This window comes from Phaseolus vulgaris, chromosome 4, assembly GCF_051622355.1.
Source record: "Phaseolus vulgaris cultivar YP4 chromosome 4, ASM5162235v1, whole genome shotgun sequence".
Taxonomy (NCBI): Eukaryota; Viridiplantae; Streptophyta; class Magnoliopsida; order Fabales; family Fabaceae; genus Phaseolus; species Phaseolus vulgaris.
Genome location: NC_143501.1, coordinates 8,619,916 through 8,639,605, shown reverse-complemented (window position 1 = coordinate 8,639,605; position 19,690 = coordinate 8,619,916). Strand labels below are relative to the sequence as shown.

The window sequence follows — 19,690 nt, the reverse complement described above, 5'->3', positions numbered from 1 at the left end:
TTCACAATATTTAATATGTTACCTTAAAAGAGGTAGGCTAAAAAAAAATCCATAGTGAGGTCAATTAATTTTCAATCAATATTAAGAATATGTAAAAAATAAATAAAAAATCTCAATTTAAAATTGGACATTGTGAAAGTGATTATGACAATATTTAAAGAATTTCAACTAAAATGACAAGCAAAAACATTGAAGGCAAGGTTAGAAGTAGGCACAACAAAGAGAGTCTCAATGAGTAGTTCTAGATTTTGATTATAAAACAAAATAAAAGTGAAAGTTGAGTCAAAGAAGAATTAGAAACACAAACTACAATTTTAATCTGAAACTAAAAACAATTTACACTATGTTATGCTCACAACACAAGTCAAGTAATAAGACTAACTAAATGTAAACAAGTTTGCATCAAAGAGCATAATTTTGGTTGAGTTGCCTTCTATTATTTATTTATTTTTATTTTTTTTGCTTCTTATATGTCTTAACTCTTTCTTTTTCTTTCTTTTTACTCGACTTGGACTACTATATGAAGGAAAAATGTTTTAGAAATTTGCTAATGATACACTACAAGAAAACCATTAAATAGAAACCAATCTTAGAAATCAAAAATAATTTGTTGCTATAATGACTAAATTAGAGATCATTTGAAAGACTAAAAAACTTTTTGGTTTCCAAGTCAGTTTCTATTATTGATAAATAGTTTCTAAATTGGTATCTAATTAGCTACCAATGTTTTTAATACCAAATTTAGAATCTAAATAATTGACAGTTAAAACCTTAGTAGCTAATTAGATACCAATTTAGAAAATATTTATCAATAATAGAAACTAATTTAGAAACCAATAATTTTTTTAGTCTCTAAAATGGTCTCTAATTTAGTTACTATAGCAACTAATTATTTTTTGTCTCTAAAATTGGTTTCTATTTAATGATTTTCTTATAGTGATATAATAGCAAAATAAGAACTCAAACCAGGAAGAATAAGCATATATATGGTGTGGTTTTCATAATTTAGTGTGCAACAAATTTTGTAAAAATGTTAGGACTACTTCTAATGGAATTAGAACCATGTAAATGATCTAAACACGAATCTAAACAACTTAGGAAGATTATTAAAAGTAAAACTAGACTATTATATGTATAAGATCGAACCAATACTAGGTAAGAAATACAAGAGAAACTTGCTATAGAATTCCTAAACAACATGCAATCGATTCAATAAAATATGAAAAAAAAATGAATCAATTAATAAAAAAAAAGAGAAAGACAAGTCACATATAAGGAAAGAAAACTAAACTATAAGACTCAAAGCAATTAAAGAACAAGAAACAAAGAATATGGCACGTGTTAATTGATTACTTAAACTTTTAATTTAATTCAGAAAACAAAGTTAACTGATTATACAAAATTTTAATTAGTTAGTTTCATATAATGTTGAAAACCCATAACTTTGTACTTTTTTTTAACCAATTAACTAAACGGGTAATCAATTATTGTTATAAAAACATCTTAAGAATAATTTAATTCATTACATAAGAAAACTTCATCAATAAACATAAACACAACCTTTTTCTCATATTTTTACTTACTTTTTATATAGGGTTGTTTGCCAAACTTAAAACCTTGTATAAAAGTCTCACAAATACAGCACAATGAAAGCTAAAACATTCAATACATCTACAAGATCAATATCTTCAAATATGAGAATCATGTTAAGCATTATTATGAAACTTTACATCTTATATAAACTGATACATTAAGTAACAATAATCATCTGCCACCATATGAAAAAAAAATATATAATTACAATTTGTTGGAGATCCCACATCAACTAAAGATTAGAGTCTTTCATTGTATATAAGTGGGTGTAAACCTCAATCTATGAACCGGTTTTATGGGGTTGAGTTAGGCTTAAAATCCACTTTGTAATATGGTATCAGAGTCATTTCGAGCCTATCCTAACGAGTATTTGTTGGGTTTATCAGGTCACCACCCATAATATGTTATCTCACGCGGCTTAAAGTTCACTTTGTAATACAATTATTATTTATTATTTATTTTCTTCTCATTTTATTTTCCATTTTTTTAACCTAAAATTTTGATTTCTCATTTTATTTTCCATTTTTTTAACCTAAAATTTTGATTTCTCATTTATTACGACTTAATGTTATGTTGTTTGTCAACCAAACAGGAGACGAAGCAAGAAGAAATTGGGAAGAAGCAGGTGAAATAACTATAGACTAATATATGCTCTGTTGTTTTTCTGACAGCAAATTGATGTTTGTCCATTATAAAAAAATGTGTGATCCACCACAGTTTGTTTGACACGTACAAAATCTCTCCGACAGTCCTCAAAAAGTAGAAGCAACAGCTTGAATGTGAAGTTAGATAGGTCGCGTTGAGGCTCAGCACATTGGTCACAGAGGTTGGCACAATAGGGTAGTGGCTTAACATCATAGAATCTACTCTTTCCAATTTTAATCAATTCACAGGCTTCAAGTTCTTCCATCACCAATTTGGTATTTGGGTTGGTCTGTGTCAATTCTTAGTTTTTCAAAATTAATTCCAACTACATCCACCACGTTTTAAAACTCTAACCATCATTTAAGATAATAAGGATATCAATAACAAGGTATAGGTGATTACATATGAGTTGATTTTAGAAGTTCGGTGGAGCGGTTTGGATTTGGACTATGAAGGTTTGGGGTTTGAGTTTTTTTGGATATGGGTTGAATTATCTCTGAAATGATTCACATTTATTGATTTTTATTGTCAATAAAAAATGGTGATTATAAGTGAAGATAGTTAACTAAAAGTTGAAACCAATTTTTTTATTTGGTTGGAATTCTCAAATTAATCTGATTCATTTCAACCTTGAACTTATAAACATGTATTATTTTCATAAAATAAAATTATTTATCTTTTAAATAATAAAAAATAGAAGTGTTAAATTTACTCTATCAAACTAGAATAATAATACTACAAACAAATTATTAAATAACAAAAATTAATTAAAAAAATAGTTATTAATTATATCGGTTAAGTCAAGTATTAAAGTAGATTTTATTATTAATAAAAGTTTTTAAATTAGTTTTTAAATTAATATTTAATATTAGATAGCAATGTTTTAATTACTAACTACTTAATTTATAATTTGAAGTAATTAGTAGTTAAAATCTTGGTAGTTAATATTAAATACCAATTTAAAAATTAATTTATAATTTTTTATTGATAATAGAAACTACTTTAAATATCAATAATTTCTTTAGTTTATAAAATAATATATAACTTGTTCAAATCCTAATATTTTGTCTAGTTCCCCATATTTTTTGTATTTTTTTTAAATAACATTTTTTTTCATGTGATGACAAATGATTGTTGTTACTTGAGGTGCCAGCATAGTTGATATAGTCATGTCTAACATCAAAACTTTTATTTAAAAGAAATAATAATATATAACTTAGTTATAACTAATTACTTTTTGTTTTTAATAATAATTATTATTTAGTAATTTTCTTTGTCATGTAATGGAAGAGATGTAATATTCTAATTTACCTCTCCTGTTTTGCTAGAAGTAAACAAATGAGAATTACATTAAAAAAGAAACAAATGGTTGAAATCAAGGTGTACAGTACAAATACAATGTTATGAAAGAACTTTGGTGTAAAAGTTACCTTTTTTTTTTGTTATACTGTGCTCACTCACTTTTTGTGTGTGGCCTAATTAGTGTTAGAACCAAAGTCAATAATGACAGCGAGTGATGAAGCATAAGTAAAAAAAGAAGAAAGAAAAAGAAAGACCAAAACAATAAAAGGAAAACGCCAGGACCAAACTTTGAAATTATAACAGATACGTGAGCAAGACCTACTTTTTCTTCCTTTTCTTTGCGAATTGCAGTGACAATTATTGGCATGAGTCAGATAATTGACACTTACGTTAGTAACTTTGAAGGCTAGGATTTTCAGTGATGTTTGCCTATGAAAGGAAAGGTAGAAAAGAGAAGATCAAGAACGTTTTCAATTTGCAGTGTTCATTGAAAAAGGACACGACACTGATTTAGGAGAAACAATCAATTGTTTTCACAATATATGCCAAACCCGAATCTGATTCGATTTTGTCATAATAAAGAGTGAATTAAGGAATTTGGAATTGTACACACTTAATTAGTGATGTTCTAATTAAAGTGTTACAACTAGAGGGCACACAGAACGAGAAAATGGCACTAAACACATTGCAATTCTATTTTCACATTTAATTGAAGGTGAATTGTACATGGAACAAAGAGTTCTATATAGAATTGATTTAACTTTTTTTTTTTTTAAGATTGGTCAACTTAACCTTAAACTAAAAAACGATGTTAGACTTCCAAAAGTAAAGGCTAACATACAAAATAGCCTTCAAGTAACATGTTCCAAGGGGTGTGACACTTGGAATCACTTGGTCAAATTATCTACGAAATTTTTCATGATAACTTGAAATTTCTTAACAAACAAATTTATTTTCTTTGATGCGGGACTTCCTTCCATGGTCTTTAAATTCTTCTTTTATGCTCTTTTTATGTTGTAGTTACTCCATAAAAGATCCAATTGGAGCCTTATTAAGACTCGAAACTAGTCCATTTATGACTCTAAAAAATCCTAAAATTTACAACAACAAAAAAGACAAATCTATACAATTTGTACAAGACTATGAAGAAAGAAGAAATTTTCTAGTGTTCTACTCTTCGAGATAGAAGAGTCTTCATCATTGAAGCTTTATCTTCTTCTATCTTCCTTATTGAAGTTTCATCTTCTTCTATCTTCCTAGCCAATGGTTTTCGGTTGAATGGTTTTCAGCATACCTTCCCTTTTGAAAAAGATTTGTCCTCAGATATAAATGATGCTCAGTGACATCAACTTTTATTATTTTTTTAATTATTTTTCTCCAGTGTAAAATAAGAATCTATAATAAATATTAAACAAAAGTTGAATAAGTTTATTTATTAAAAGAAATTTAAGAAAAATGTGTCTAAAGAAAAAAAAAGTAAAGAAACATTGTTCTTTATGTTTATAATAGTTTTTATGTGGAAAACTAAGGGTGATTACTTTGAAAATAATTTTTTTTTTTACTTTTTTAAAAACTAGGGAAATCACAATAAGGGAGGGTTGAATTGTGTTTTAATTAATTTTGAAAACTTTTCACAAAAATCATTTGACTAATGATGCTAAGAAGATGATTTAGTTTGTAAAACACTCATTCAAATTCTTTCTTCTGGTGTGTAATGTCAGATGAACTTTGCCAACTTCTATGAATAATTTTTCTAGGTATTCTCTTATTTATTTTGACTAAAGATCACATTTAGATTCTTTTTTCTAACGGACAACACCTAATGCATATTTGACCTAAGAAGGTTCATTAAGAAAGGCATAAAGAGATATCTTCTTACAAACACTTTTCAACATATTTCGTCTGATGAAGCATTAAATGTTTTCATTACAGAAAAATTATAACAAATATGATCAAACATACATGTTTACACTCTTATTTTATTCTTAGTTCATCCAGTCCAAAAGATCACATCAAACACAGATTTGCAGCTCAACTAAATCACTTGACTAACATATATATTCGTGTTTACTTTAACAAATGATGAGATTATAATTTTAGCGTATAAGCAACCAATATAGATACAAATCAAATACTAAGTTTTAAAAGCACGTTGGTAAAAATATTTAGGGTATGTTCTTAAACATTAGCTCTCATTCTTGGGTTAGTACTATTAAGACATTATACGATTTACCCAATGATAGACAATCTAATACCCACTAGCCTATCTCGTGATAAAAAAGTTTATGGGTTTTGATGATAACAAACACTATAAGATATGTTAAAGATATAACAAAGTTCAATGATGTTGATGCAATCCACCTTAGCTCTAATGGTTGAAATCGTGTAGGATTGACACTGGAAGTAAGCAAAAGCATGAATTGATGTTTGAAAAAGGAAAAAAGTGATACAGTGGAGGAAGGAAAAGGAGGTTTGACCAACTCTTCTAGGTTCAAGAGAGGTTAGGCCAACTCTTGAAGTGCTATAGGCTTGCTTCTATCAAAAGGAATAACCTAGAGGTGTTGAATAAATAGGAGTCTAAGTTCAAGAGGGGGGAGAGGGAGTGAATTGTACTTAGGTGAATTTTCGCAAAAGTCAATTTAGTCAATCCTGACAGGAAAGCAATTAATTATTTTGAGAAATAACAGATTGGATTTTTCTTAACAAAATACTAATTTAGAAAAACAACAATTTGTAATAAAAAAATATCAGGTTAATATTCTCATAACTTCTCTCTTGTGGAAAGATATGAAGGAAGAACTTTTGATATTCTGATTTATATCTGGTTCTTCTTCTGCTGATGCTCTCTCAAGGTTTGGTAGGGACTGACTTTGTATACTGAGATGACTGGCCTATTTGTGAAGTGTTTGTTGTGTCCTTAGTCATTTGTTGGTTGATGTGGTTTGTATCACCTTTCCCTTTCTTTGTCTAGTAGTTTTTGCTTTTCAAAATACAAGTGATTTTCCTTTTCAAAATCTTTGGTATAGTTAGAAGGAGAAGAGGACTTTCGAAAAGAAGATTTTCTCTTTAATTGTTCTTGTACTCTAACATAAAGTTGAACCAGATCATTTTAAGACAAAAGTTCAACTTTATCCCTAATTTTATAATTACGACCACTTGGGAACCGAGCTATGGTAAGTCTAGATTCTTCTCTTAACATAAGTAACTCCATTTTTTTGCTTGTATTGTTCTACAATCATGTCTCTCTGGGTTAACCTATGGAGTTGTTGCATCAATTCTCTATCATAATAGGAAGATACATACCTCTTCTTAAGGGTAGACCTAAGGTCATTCCAATACCTTATTTGGGAAAAACTATGCAACCTAAGATCCCTTGTATAGGTTGTCCACCAAGTCATGGCTTAGTCTTGAAAACTAAAGGTAGCTAAGGTAACCCTTCCCTCATGATCTATTTGGTGAGCCTAAAAAATTTGTTCAACCTTCATCTCCCAAGTTAGGTAATCTTCTATGTTTGATGAACCATGAAAAAGAGGAAGGTCAACCTTAGGTTCTCTAAGCACATGATTGGTTCTATGTTTGTGTTGTCTAGAATTTTGTTGATAGAAGTCTGTGTTGTGATGGCTACTATAATCATTTTGGCTTTGGGAAGGGCTTCTATGATGAATGCTCTTATGTTTGCGAGACCCCTCCCCATACCTACTCTTAAACCTTTCTCTGTTCCTATTTTGGGAAATCATAAATTGAGAAAATATCTATTTCAAATCAAAAAATTCTTTTGTTTGTTTTGTGATAAATGCCTAATTTCAGTAATATTTCATATTAAAATACAGACACTTATGAGTATTAATTGCTAAATTTCATATAAAATAATCCCTAATTTATGAATTTATACATTTCTTTATGATCTTTATTTGAATAAGAGCATTTTATTTCCAAATTTGGTGTTAATTTCAGGTTTCTAAGGAAGAATTGAGATTTGGACTAAAGACAAATGATATAGGCTAAAAGGAGAAAGTTGGAAGGCTCAAAATGCACAAAAAGAGAAAAAAAAAGTCCAACTCGGCAGCGAAGTATCTCGCTCAAGCTATAATGCTCCAGTGAAGTTTTTCAGAAAACAACGCTTTTCTCGCTCAAGTGAGATATTCTCGCTTGAGCGAGAATGCGTCAGACAAATTGGGTCATTTTTATATTTTATCAATAAGCCCATTAGTGTGACGCAGGAAGTCACCTAAACCTTGTAAATTATATTAAATAGAGGGCTAGAGGCTACACCCTAATGTGCCAAATTGAGAGGAAAACACCATTGAGTGAATTATAACTCAATTGGGAGAATAGAAGGTGCTAGAAGATGTGTGGCTAATTCTACCCTTTGGGATTGGGAGTAATTTGTTTGAGCTTTTATGCATTAAGGTGATATTTAAATATGATATGATATTTTGTTCTTGATTGATTATTAGTATTGTTGTTTTGTTTCTAACTCTTGATCTAGAATCTTAAATCTGACTGAAAGGTATTTTTAGGGTTCTCACCTAAACAACAATACTTAACATATTTGAGTGCTAAAAATAGACTTGAAATGTTAATTGCTATTAACGTCTGAGTGTGATTCTAATTTTTTATTATAAATATGCGAGAAATTGATATTTAGGAAACATTCTTAAGAATTTTATATGAGAGAAATCGATATAAATGAATTTTCTACGGGCATCAATTTCAATCAAAGAACTTAATGTTAACATGCTAATCAAAATACATGAGAATGAGAAAGATGAAACCTAATCCCTATTTTTCCAATTGAAGCAATTACTCTTTGATTTGTTTTCTTGTTAATTCTTGCCATTATTACAATTTTCAAACCAACTTTTTATTGTTCTATTTTATATTTAGCAAATATTGTACTTGATAATCCTTGTGGGATTGATATTCATCCTTAGGGACAAAGTATTACTTCTGACAATGCGGTGCACTTACCGTAAAAAGTCATCATTTTGCTAGTGTTTCATGGACATTATTAAAATATTGAGTGTTGAGATTACCATGAACACCAGATTGATGTGATGGATCACCCATTGCTGAATTAAAACAGAAATTGTTTTCACAAAGATTTAAAATTCAACTTGAGTGATAAAAGATTTTCAAAAAATAAATAAATTAGTAAATCGAGGAATCAAGTATGAGTTTTCTCCAAGTTCACTCCTAGGAAAGTGAAGTGAGTTACAATTGATTACTTAAGTACCAAAACTTTCCTAGCCGGAGCTTACCCCTGATAGTCCTCAACACAAGTTACCTAAAAGAACTTCAAAACAATCTTAGAAACGGGGTGGGTTCATGAACCTAAAGGACCATATCGACAGCCCTTTCAAATAAGGTTGCCTTGTTAAATAGGATCTAAGGATAGATCCTTTTGAAGGGGAAAGCCTAATGGAGGACCATCCAAAGCCACCATACACACCAATAAAGACAGAAGCACTATTTGTATAAATAAAGTAGAATACGCTTGTATAGAAGTTGTATTTGGAAACATACTTTTAAAAGGCATGTTGTAGAGATATCAAAGACACTCTGGGAAATCCTCCCTTGTCATACAAGCAAGGATCTCTAAAGCATCTTAAAGGGATATAGGCCACTCATTAAGCCACCAACCCTACCATAGTTTGCAAGCTTACCTAGGGTTAGAGTAGCTTAAGGAGCAAGCTACCTCCTTCCCTTATCATCTATAAATACTTTGCCTACACACTTTGCACTTATATTTGAAATAAATGTGAATGAAGTTTTCTGAATTCAGAAATCATTCTCTCTCAAGTCTCCCTTTGCTTGCAAGCCTAGACGTCCTAGTGAGCCCTTAGAAGATTGGCCTCACCAACTTCCTCTTCAATGTTTCCACCAACACCTTCACGAACCACACAACCAATCAGTTTCCTCTCTTCATTCAAGTCTTCCGCTGCATTACCATTCTTCATTCCACAAATATGAACCTTGGCCTACATCAGAAATGCTACTGAAAATACAACTATGTGAATCCTAATGTGAAAGTGCAGTTGACACTAAGAGCCACTGACACACTTCCACCACTAATGCACGTGTAAACTATTAAAATATCTATTGGTATTTCCTTTGGAGCAAATTCCTAATCAACCCAAAAGTAAAATTATACAAAGGTTTTATGATACAAAAATTCGAGAAAAATTAGAACACAATCTTGAGGAATTCCTTTAGTGATTGAAGCTTCTTAATGTGGAAGATGTATTGAAGTTGTCCTCTGAGATTTCTTTTCTCCTTCTCTTCCTTTATAGATTCTCTCTATCAAAAGTTTCACCTCAAAGAAGAAGTCCAAGAGTACTCTTCCATAACACCAAAAAGTTGAAACACCAAAGCCCTTCACCAAAATATGAGTCTAAGAACAAAAGTGAGAAAAACTAAATTTGGAAACTAAAACAAAAGGAGTTTAATGACACAAACAACAATAGAAAACCAAAAATGACAAACAGCAATTAAAGGTAATAAGAAAAGTTAGCACAAACAAATAGAACCTAAGAATGACTCTAGAATGGGTTACAAAACAAAAATCTACAAAAATCTAGCACTGAACAGTCCAAAATATATGAAAACTTTTCCAACAAAAATTTGATGATGAAAGTTTTATCCAAGAACCTCAACACAATTTTTTATCAAACGCAATAAATTTCACATCAAATAGATTAATATTCAATTAGAAACAAATAAAATAGATTGACATACAACGAAGTATTAGGTCACAGAAATGAACCTATCTATTAGTGTTGGCAAAGATGAATAAAATATATATTGAGAATTTTGTAGAACGATTTTGAGGCTCAAACATAATACGGAATGTCTGGAAAAATATTCAGATAAAAAAACCCAAAAAATAAATCACAATAAATCCCTGACCGAGAATAAACAACTCTATAAAACTTGTTTTTCTGAATGCAAAACGTCTAGACTTTTCTTGTTTATAACTTTTTTATATTTTGCTTTTAAACGTGACTTTTTAAATTGGTACAAAAAAAATATATCAAAGAACTTCTATAATTTTTTTCAGAATTTTTAAAGGTAAAAGAAACCCATAATAAAATTGCAAAACTAAGGTAATTTTTTTTAACAAATATAGAAAAGAAGAAAATCTAGGAATGCAATGGAATTAAGAACAAAATAACAAGACACAATGGAGCCAGATGTAATGAAGTACACTAATGAACAACTAATAAGATAAGAACTCAAAGATTAGAAAATAAGAAGCTTCAAAGCTTATACTACAATTTTATAACACAAACAAAAACACAAGCACATGATGTGATCAGAGACATTTTATCAAACATTTATGTATTAGAATTATAAACAAAATTGAGACAAGACTATTGATGAAGTTAAATAAAAGTCACAAATCTATATTTAGTGTATGTCACGATTCGCTTTCAAACATTTAAGATTCATTGAAATAATACTAACTTTTATGTATATTTTTTTCTATTACACAATTTAATAATATTTATTGAAATGTTAAAAAAATATTTATATTAATGATATTTTTATAATGTTATTTTTTAAAAACAAATATTACTAAACACTTTTAATAATATTTTAAAATATTATCTTTTTATTAAAAAATATTACTACAACTTTTTAATAAAAAATTTATGATGTTATTTTTTTATTAAAAATATTACTAAAAAATTAATAACATTTTTAAAATGTCACTTTTTTATTAGAATTTTTTTTAAAGTATTTTAAGTAATATTTAATAATTTTAATGTTTTATTGGAAAATATTACGAAAAAAATTAGTAACATTTTTAAAATGTTATCTCTTTACTAAAAAAAGTTATTAAAAAATATTTGTTATAATGTTACTTTTTTTAAAAAAATATATTATTAAAAAAATTTAATATTTTTTAAATGTAACTTTTTTATTTAAAAAATTTAGTAATATTTTTATAATATTATTTTTTATTAAAAATTACTAAAAATATTTAGTATTTTTTTAATGGAATTCTGACGTACTACAAATGATTATATAGTTTCAGGTGTTTAAAATTGCAATTAATATAATAATCCTTTTGCGTGCATAGTTTTCATAAAACTTATAACCATGTTGTCTTTCAAAAATCCAAAGTAGATTACTTAATAAGGCTATATTAAAAAATATATATAAGTAGTTTTTCCAAACTATATTTTAATAAAATAATATACACTAAATAATAAGGTATTAACAAAGAATTCCAAGAATTAAAGAATCTGTATCAAGTGTCGAAAGAAGTTAAAAAACAGATGTGTGATTCTCCCATTATAGATATAGGTTACCAAACTTTTGGCCAAACACCACTTGAGATTGGTTTTGTATATTGATATAGTATTAATTGTTACAGGAATCTATTAAGGCAGTGGAATTAAAACATAACTAGATTCTACAAAACTAATTCAATAAGTGATAGTTTTTATCATAATATAATATATATATATATATATATGAAAATTGGTCTTATTTATTATTGATATATAATTATTAATTTTTTTTTATGTAAGTGAAAGTCCAATTTTTAATAAGATAGAAATTTTCAATAACTCTCCTATCATATTAAATAAATAAATAAAAACAAAATAATTTATTGAATCAAGATATTGTTTATAAAAAAAGTGATAACTATATATAATAGCAAAACATACTAACAAGTAGAACAAAATAGCAAACAAAATAGTTGATTATATATAATATCTATAATATTTTATTAAAATATCTTCTTATTAAGTTGGAGATCACACATTAATTAAAAATAGGACAAAAATCACCAATTTTATTAAAATAAATTAGACTTAAACTCATTTTCTAATATGATATCAAAGTCATTAAAAATTTATCCTAATTGATATTTGAACGTATTGTACCACCTATTATTGAACCTTTTTCGATTTTTATGTTTAATGTCCTCTTCATTAGTGTGTTCATTGATTAAAAATAAAACTAATTAACTTATAATATATAAGTTAATACATATCTTACGAAATCAATTTTACAAAAATAAATTAAATTTAAACTCACTTTTATTAATAATTTATGCTCAATTTGAGAAGGGAGGGAAAGATAATATTGTACTCAACAATAAAGTTACCCAAAATTAGGAGTTATTGTAGAGAAAATGAGCATTGTTGAGTGTTACTTTTTAGGTAGTTAGAGAAGATTTTTGTGAGACAAGTAAACCTAACAAGGAGGCTATAGCAATTAGACGCATATGGATTATAGAGAAGCAAGGTGGTGAAATATAAAGATGGAAGAAAGTTTTGCACAAATTCCCTATTATTGTCAACAAAGGCTGCGCTCCATGTTTCATTTTCTTGTAACATATGACGACAATCTTCAACTAGTCTCAAAAGTCACAATGATCATTGTCTTGTAATTTGGTGTCCCTAAAATACAGCATTGCCCTTAAGTTCTTAATCTGCTACTTAACTACCTTTCATTTTCTAGGGTGGGTGTGCTTCATTTTCTTCCAATGCGTTAGTTAATTTACCAAGATAGACAGGTTGGTGTTTTTCCAAATATTTTTTATCAAACAAGAGATCATGACCATGGAAACTCACACCCTTAATTTAGTTACAATCCTATTTTGATCAAGTAAATTTAATTATATATAAATTATAAATTATAAACAACTTAAATAATTTCTTCCTTACCTCCATAACCCTAAATTCTAAACCATAAACCCTAAACGCTAAAATCATTATATTCATAATTATTATAATTTTAAAAATATTTTTTTAAATTTGTATTTTACATTTTATAATTTAAAAATAATTTCTAAATTTAAAAATAATTGTTAAATTATAACAAATTAGATTCAAATTTTACAGTTTATAAGTATTTTTTAATCTAAAAAATTATTTTCATAGAATTAGAAAATATATATTTCAAATTTTATAATTTAAAAGTCATTATAACTTTTGAATTTTTAATTTAGAGACTTTTAAAAGAAAAAATAGCAAAAGAATTTTATTTGTATTTGTTGGTATTAGTCAATTTGACAATAAAGAATGTGAAAAATAGATGGATGAAAAGTATTGTAATTCTTTTTGTATGGATGTCATCTATATTCTCAATTATATGTGACATTCATGGAAAAATTCAAAAAAAAATATTCTTTTACATTTTTCATTACGATTATTTTTACCTTGAAAGGAATGATTTGTTTGCTTAATACTTGAATGTATCATTTTTTTAATATTTTTTTTATTCATAATCAGTTCATTTTCTTACAGTTTGCTCTATTACAGTCAAACATGTTAGTCTTTCCTTGTCAATCTAAGATCTGTTGGTAAAAGTCAAAAGTAAATTATGTCGAGCATGTTAGATGGTTTTGTCAAGTGCAGGATAAATGATTTTATGGTTGACTCTTCACAGAATCTTGAAAGCATGTTAGATTGTAACACTACAATAATAAATATGAACGATGTGATTTATGAACAAAAAAAAAAACATGTGCATTTAACTAATATAAAATAAATAGTTGTTTATCAACATAAATGAATTTAGTCCAATTTTTCTGGTGGGTTGTTTGTATAAAATTGTGTCTAAAATAATATCATTGAGGTTGAAGAAGGTTATGCATAAAGTTATTGATGTTAGGCAATTTGCGTTCTTGGAGGGCAAGGGGTTAATGGATAGTGTTCTCGTGGCTAATGAAGTTTTACATGAAGCAAAGAGGAGAAATAGTAGTTGTGTTTTCTTCAAGGTCGACTACGAAAAGGTGTATGATTAGGTTATTTGGGACTTCATATTACATGATGGAAAGGTTAGGTTTCTGCCAGAATTGGATTGGATGGATTAGAGATTGCCTTGAATCTTCATCGGTGTATGTGTTAGTAAATGGGAGTCTGACTTAGGAGTTCAAACCAAAGAAGAGGTTGAGATAAGGAGATCCTTTAAGCATCGTTTTTATTTCTCATTGTGATTGAAGGTTTAGTAGGGGTAGGGAGGAAGGAAATTGAGAAAGACTTGTTAGAGAGCTTGGAGATTGGAGATAAGTTGATAAAGGTGAACATGCTTCAGTACGCTGACGACCCTTTATTCTATTCCAAAGCAAATTTCAAAGCGTGTTCGTTATTAAGGTTATTTTAAAGTGCTTCGAACTAGCATCAGGTCTGAAGGATAATTTTCAAAAGACTAGTATTGGAAGGGTGGGGAGCAGCTTTCATTCGCTACAATGTTTCACGAATATCCTGAACTGCGAGGTGATGAAAACTCTATTCAAGTATTTGGGCATGCTTGTAGAGGGGTGTCACAAAAAGAGCAAGTTTTGGGAGGAAGTGGTGGAAAGAGTGAGAAACAAGCTAGGCAGATGAAAAGGCAAGTTTACTTCTATGATAAGAAGATTATGCTTGATAAAATTTGTTATCCTCCATTCCTTTGTTCTATATGTCGTTATTAGGAATGTCGGCTGTGGTGGCAAAGAACATTGTGAAACTACAGAGGAATTTCTTATGGGGCTGGGGATCAAAAGGCAGAAAAATTGTGTGGGCTTCGTGGAAAAAAGTTTGTGAGCCCAAGAAAAAGGGAGGGCTTGGAATGGTAGAGATTAGAATGTTCAATATTGCTTTATTAGGAAAGTGGATTTGGCGTTTGGGCACTCACAATAAGGGTTTGTGAAAAGAGGTTCTGGAATCAAAGTATGGAGGTTGGAGGGATTTAAGGAATCAAAGGAATAACAAGTCATAGTCTCTTTGGTGGAGGGATTTGAAGGAAATATGGTTTTTGGAAGGTTGTAAAAGCAAGTTCGATGACAACTTCAGGTGGGAAGTTGGGAACGGGAGGGAAATAAGGTTATGAGAGGATAAATGGGTGGGCAATGTGATTTTGAAGGATAAATGTCTGAGGCTTTTCAGTATTTGTTCTGATAAAGAACCCAGGCTTTGGCAAGGAGGGGAAAGAAAAAATAATCTTGAGTGGTCGTGGAAGATAGGATGGAGAAGGAGTTTTTTTTATTGGGAAAGGAACCAGGAGCAACAGTTGTACATCTTTTGGGTGAAAAGAGTAAAAAAGCCGATAACATGGATTTGTGGGTTTGGAAAGAAAATGACACATCTGAGTACACAATTAAATTTGCATACAAGATTCTTGAAGAGGACGCTCAAGGGGATGTGGTGGCTTTGTACAAGAGTTTTTGGAGGATAAAGGAACAACCTTCGTCTCTTTTCACAGCTTGGATGGTTATGGAAGATAAGATAGCGACTAAAGCAAATTTGGAGAGAAGTGGTATAAATTTAGGAAGTAACATTTGTTGTTTGTGTGAGGAGGATGAGGAAACAACGTCACGCCTTTTCTGTGCTTGCAGATCCGCTTGGCTAGTGTGGTCTAAGTGCTATGAGTGGGTGGGGTGGGCTTCAACGAATCATTGGGAGCCAGAAAAGCACTTTATAAATTTTAAATTGAGTGGGATCAATGAAGTTGTCAATCAAATTTGGGGTTGTGTGTGGATAGCAGTTGTAGAAGAAGTGTGGAAGCATAGGAACAAGAAGTTTTTGAAAATGGTAGGATAGATCATATTGAGATTTTCACAATGGTGTAATTGAAAGTTTGGTCTTGGGTCACAACCAAGTTTCATTTTGCAAACTTTTCGTATTTTGACTGATATCTTGAGTCGTTGATTTGTAGTAAATCTATCAAAAAACATTACCAGGTTGTGGCGTTTGTTGGTAGACTTCTGCATATGGTTTTGTAATAGGTTTTTGTTCGTTGTATTTTCTGTGTAAGAAGTCTTATGGCGTCATGTTTGTAATAATTTGGTCTGGCTTGAACTCTGATTTGATTCTATGCAATTGTGCTTGTAAAGGATTTAGGTTGTCATGTTTGTATAAGGGTTGAAGTACCCCTAAAATATCTCTATTATTTATTCGTTTCTTGCTGATAAAAAAATGGTATAACACAATTATACATAAAATATCTAAAACAAAAAGTACTAAGAAGATACCGTTAAAATTTAGTTGCAATATACATAATATAAAGAATAAAAAAATCAAGAGATTAAACAACTTTAAATTGCTTCTAAACTTCTATCTTAATTCTTTATAACCATGAAGTGACATTAGTATCACTAAACATGTTTCTCTAGAATCGTATAAAAAACAAAACAAATATAATAATTTATTCAAGTAATATAAATATAAAAATCACACAAAAAGATTTACTCAAAGTAGGATGTAACTAAAGTTTTGTAAAGTAATAAAACATTCTTTAAAAGTTTCATTGTCATTATCATTGTTATATTATGTTGAGATTAAACATTTAAGAGAAGTCCCTCGAAAGTATGATATGAATCATAAATATTTATACTCCTCAGATATTCAAACATTCAATCCTTGGGGATAAAAACACTAAAACATGAATCCCCAATATCATCAATAAGTGATTTGATCCTTGGAGACTAAAACATTAAAACATGAATCTCCAAATGTAATCTAAAACTAGAATATTAATTAATATGTAATCAATCGAACATTACTTGAAAATGACTATTCTGCTCATATATGAAATAGTCCAAATGTTCCTGCAAATCCTTGCCCCATTGGACCATTTGTATTTATATGCATTAGGATCTCAATTCATAGATCTCTTTGTTCGAGAAATCAAAATAAGAGGATCAAACCATTTTTCCGACTCTTTCAAATTTGATAATGTTGGTTGATCGTGTATTTCATTCTAGTTTGATGATTCAGAGTATCATTTCCTATTTGATGCCTTTGAATTCTATATTCAAAGTTGCAATTGAATCGATTCAATATATTTCTTATGTAACCATGGATTTTATATTAGATTTGAATCAGATTTTGGATCAATTTATATTGATTGATTGGCTCCATTATGTTGATTTTGTTTAAGATATGAGAGAGAGATTATTAGAGAAATCTATCTTTTTGTCATTGTCATCTGATGAGACAATAGACGAGGTTGGCAACTTCTTTTTGAATCATCTCCTTCACTTTCTAAGTTGTCCAAGTCTTCCCGTATTGTCATCAGATCGTTCTTTACGTTTTTCTTGAAGATGAATTGCTTCTTTTCTTGGCCCTTTCTTAAAAAGCCTAGGTCTTTTACATTCACATGAAACTACTTGTTTCTTCTTATCCTTTGGCTCCCACCTTTGTTCATCGAGTCCTTCTTCCTCTAAAACGTCCCTACTTTTTCCACATTTGATGGATCTTTCTAAAGATGAATGGAATCTCGTTATCCATGTTAATATATTTAATTTTCTATTTTAAATTATTGGGCTTTGTTTGTTTGACCCAACTTTCCTTTTTCTGTTTCAGCTAGGTCTTAATCTTTTTCTTATATATACACCATGTATTTTACTCTCTAATATACAACTGAATAAAAGTTTATTTTATATTTATTTTTCTCTACAATTAGGGTTCATCAAAACATCTCTTTCTTCATTACGATTACGTGCGATTACATACGCTACATTAAAGCATCACATCAGACAAGGAATATTCATCTTCATTTACTATAATATGGTATCAGAGCCATTTCGAGCCTATCCTAGCGAGTATTTGTTGGGCTTATCAGGCCACCCGCTATCGGGCCGCTATCGGACCACCCATAATATATAGTCCCACGCACGAGTTGGTAGTCTCGGCGTGAGGGGGGTGTGTTGGAGATCCCACATCGACTAGAGATTAGAGCCTTTCATTGTATATAAGTGGGTGCAAACCTCACCTTATCGAGCCGGTTTTATGGGGTTGAGTTAGGCTTAAAGTCCACTTTGTAATATGGTATCAGAGCTCTTCGAATGAAGAGTTCTGCTGCGCTTCTCTCTGATTTTTATTTCCCTCTTTGCTGTTCTTCGTTATTTTTTTTTTTTTTTTCTGTTCTCTTTCAAAATCTTGATTGGTTTTAAAAATCTTTTAGGCAATGTTTAATGAAAACCCTAGTCTTCATAGTCTTAATAGTAGTCACACTATTACATGCAAATTTTGTGGTAAATATGGTCATACTGAGGTTGTTTGTTTTTGCAAAGTGGGTTTTCCTTCTGGTACTGTTAAAACCTCAAAGTTTTCTTTTACTAGAAAAGTCTGCACTTTTTGTAATCGTCTTGGCCACACTGTTGACACCTGTTATAAAAAGCATGGGTTCCCTCCTGGCTACAAATTCACCAATTGGACATTCCAAGCCAATAATATGATTACTACTGACACTTTTTCTGAGCTTTTTCCTAAAGAACAGGATGTAAAGGGGATTCAACTTACATCACAACAGTGCCAATTCCTTACCAACATTTTGCGTCAGCAAAACCTTGAGGATCCTGTCCCTCACACTCAAATTAATCAAGTCAGCACCATCTCTACGGATGAAATCCCCAATACTGAGCATTCTTCAACAGGTAAGTTTCTCTCTTCACTATCTTCTATAAAAGAATCTTGGATTATTGATTCTGGTGTCACTGATCATGTTTGTCACAATTTGAACGTTTTTACTACTTATACTAAAATTAAACCTGTCTTAATTAGTCTTCCAAATGGCCAAACTGTTTATGCCACATATTCTGGTTTAGTACGTTTTTCTGATCAGTTTTATTTGTCTGATGTGTTATACGTGCCTCATTTTCAATTAAACTTAATATCTGTTTCTAAACTCACACACCAACTTAAATGCACTTTAACTTTCACTTCAACCCACTGCATTATACAAGACAATCTCACTCAAGAGAGGATTGGTACAGTTAAAGCCACCGATGGCTTGTACCTTGTCACTACCTTGCCTGCTTCTAGTCATTCTAAACCGCATTGTTTTGCTCCTTTTATTAATTGTAATATCACAGACAAAACACTATGGCATTATAGACTAGGACACCCTTCACATGAAAGATTACATGTCTTAAGCAAACAATACTCTTTTATTACTGTTGATACTCATCATGTATGTGACACTTGTAGTCGTGCAAAACAGAGAAAACTTCCTTTCCCTTTAAGTAATACTGTTACCTCTGCTATTTTTGATCTTGTACACTTTGATATTTGGGGACCATGTTCCATAATTTCTATGCAAGGTTTTCGTTATTTCTTGACTATTGTTGATGATTACTCGCGTTATACTTGGGTTATTCTACTGCATAACAAATCTGAAGTGCGTCAACACATCATTAACTTCA

At 29.8% G+C, this 19,690-nt stretch overlaps 1 protein-coding gene across 1 annotated transcript; it reads left to right on the top strand.

Annotated features, from left to right (window-relative positions):
• Positions 1 to 15,509: 15,509 nt before the first annotated feature.
• LOC137838232 (uncharacterized) lies at positions 15,510 to 16,085 on the top strand. Its single transcript, XM_068647487.1, has one exon. The coding sequence runs from the start codon at positions 15,510 to 15,512 to the stop codon at positions 16,083 to 16,085; it is 576 nt and encodes a 191-aa protein (XP_068503588.1).
• Positions 16,086 to 19,690: the final 3,605 nt, after the last annotated feature.

What these genes read in the sequence shown, in the direction of transcription:
- LOC137838232 (XM_068647487.1), top strand. Translation starts at nt 15,510, where the DNA reads ATGGAGAAGGAGTTTTTTTTATTGGGAAAGGAACCAGGAGCAACAGTT.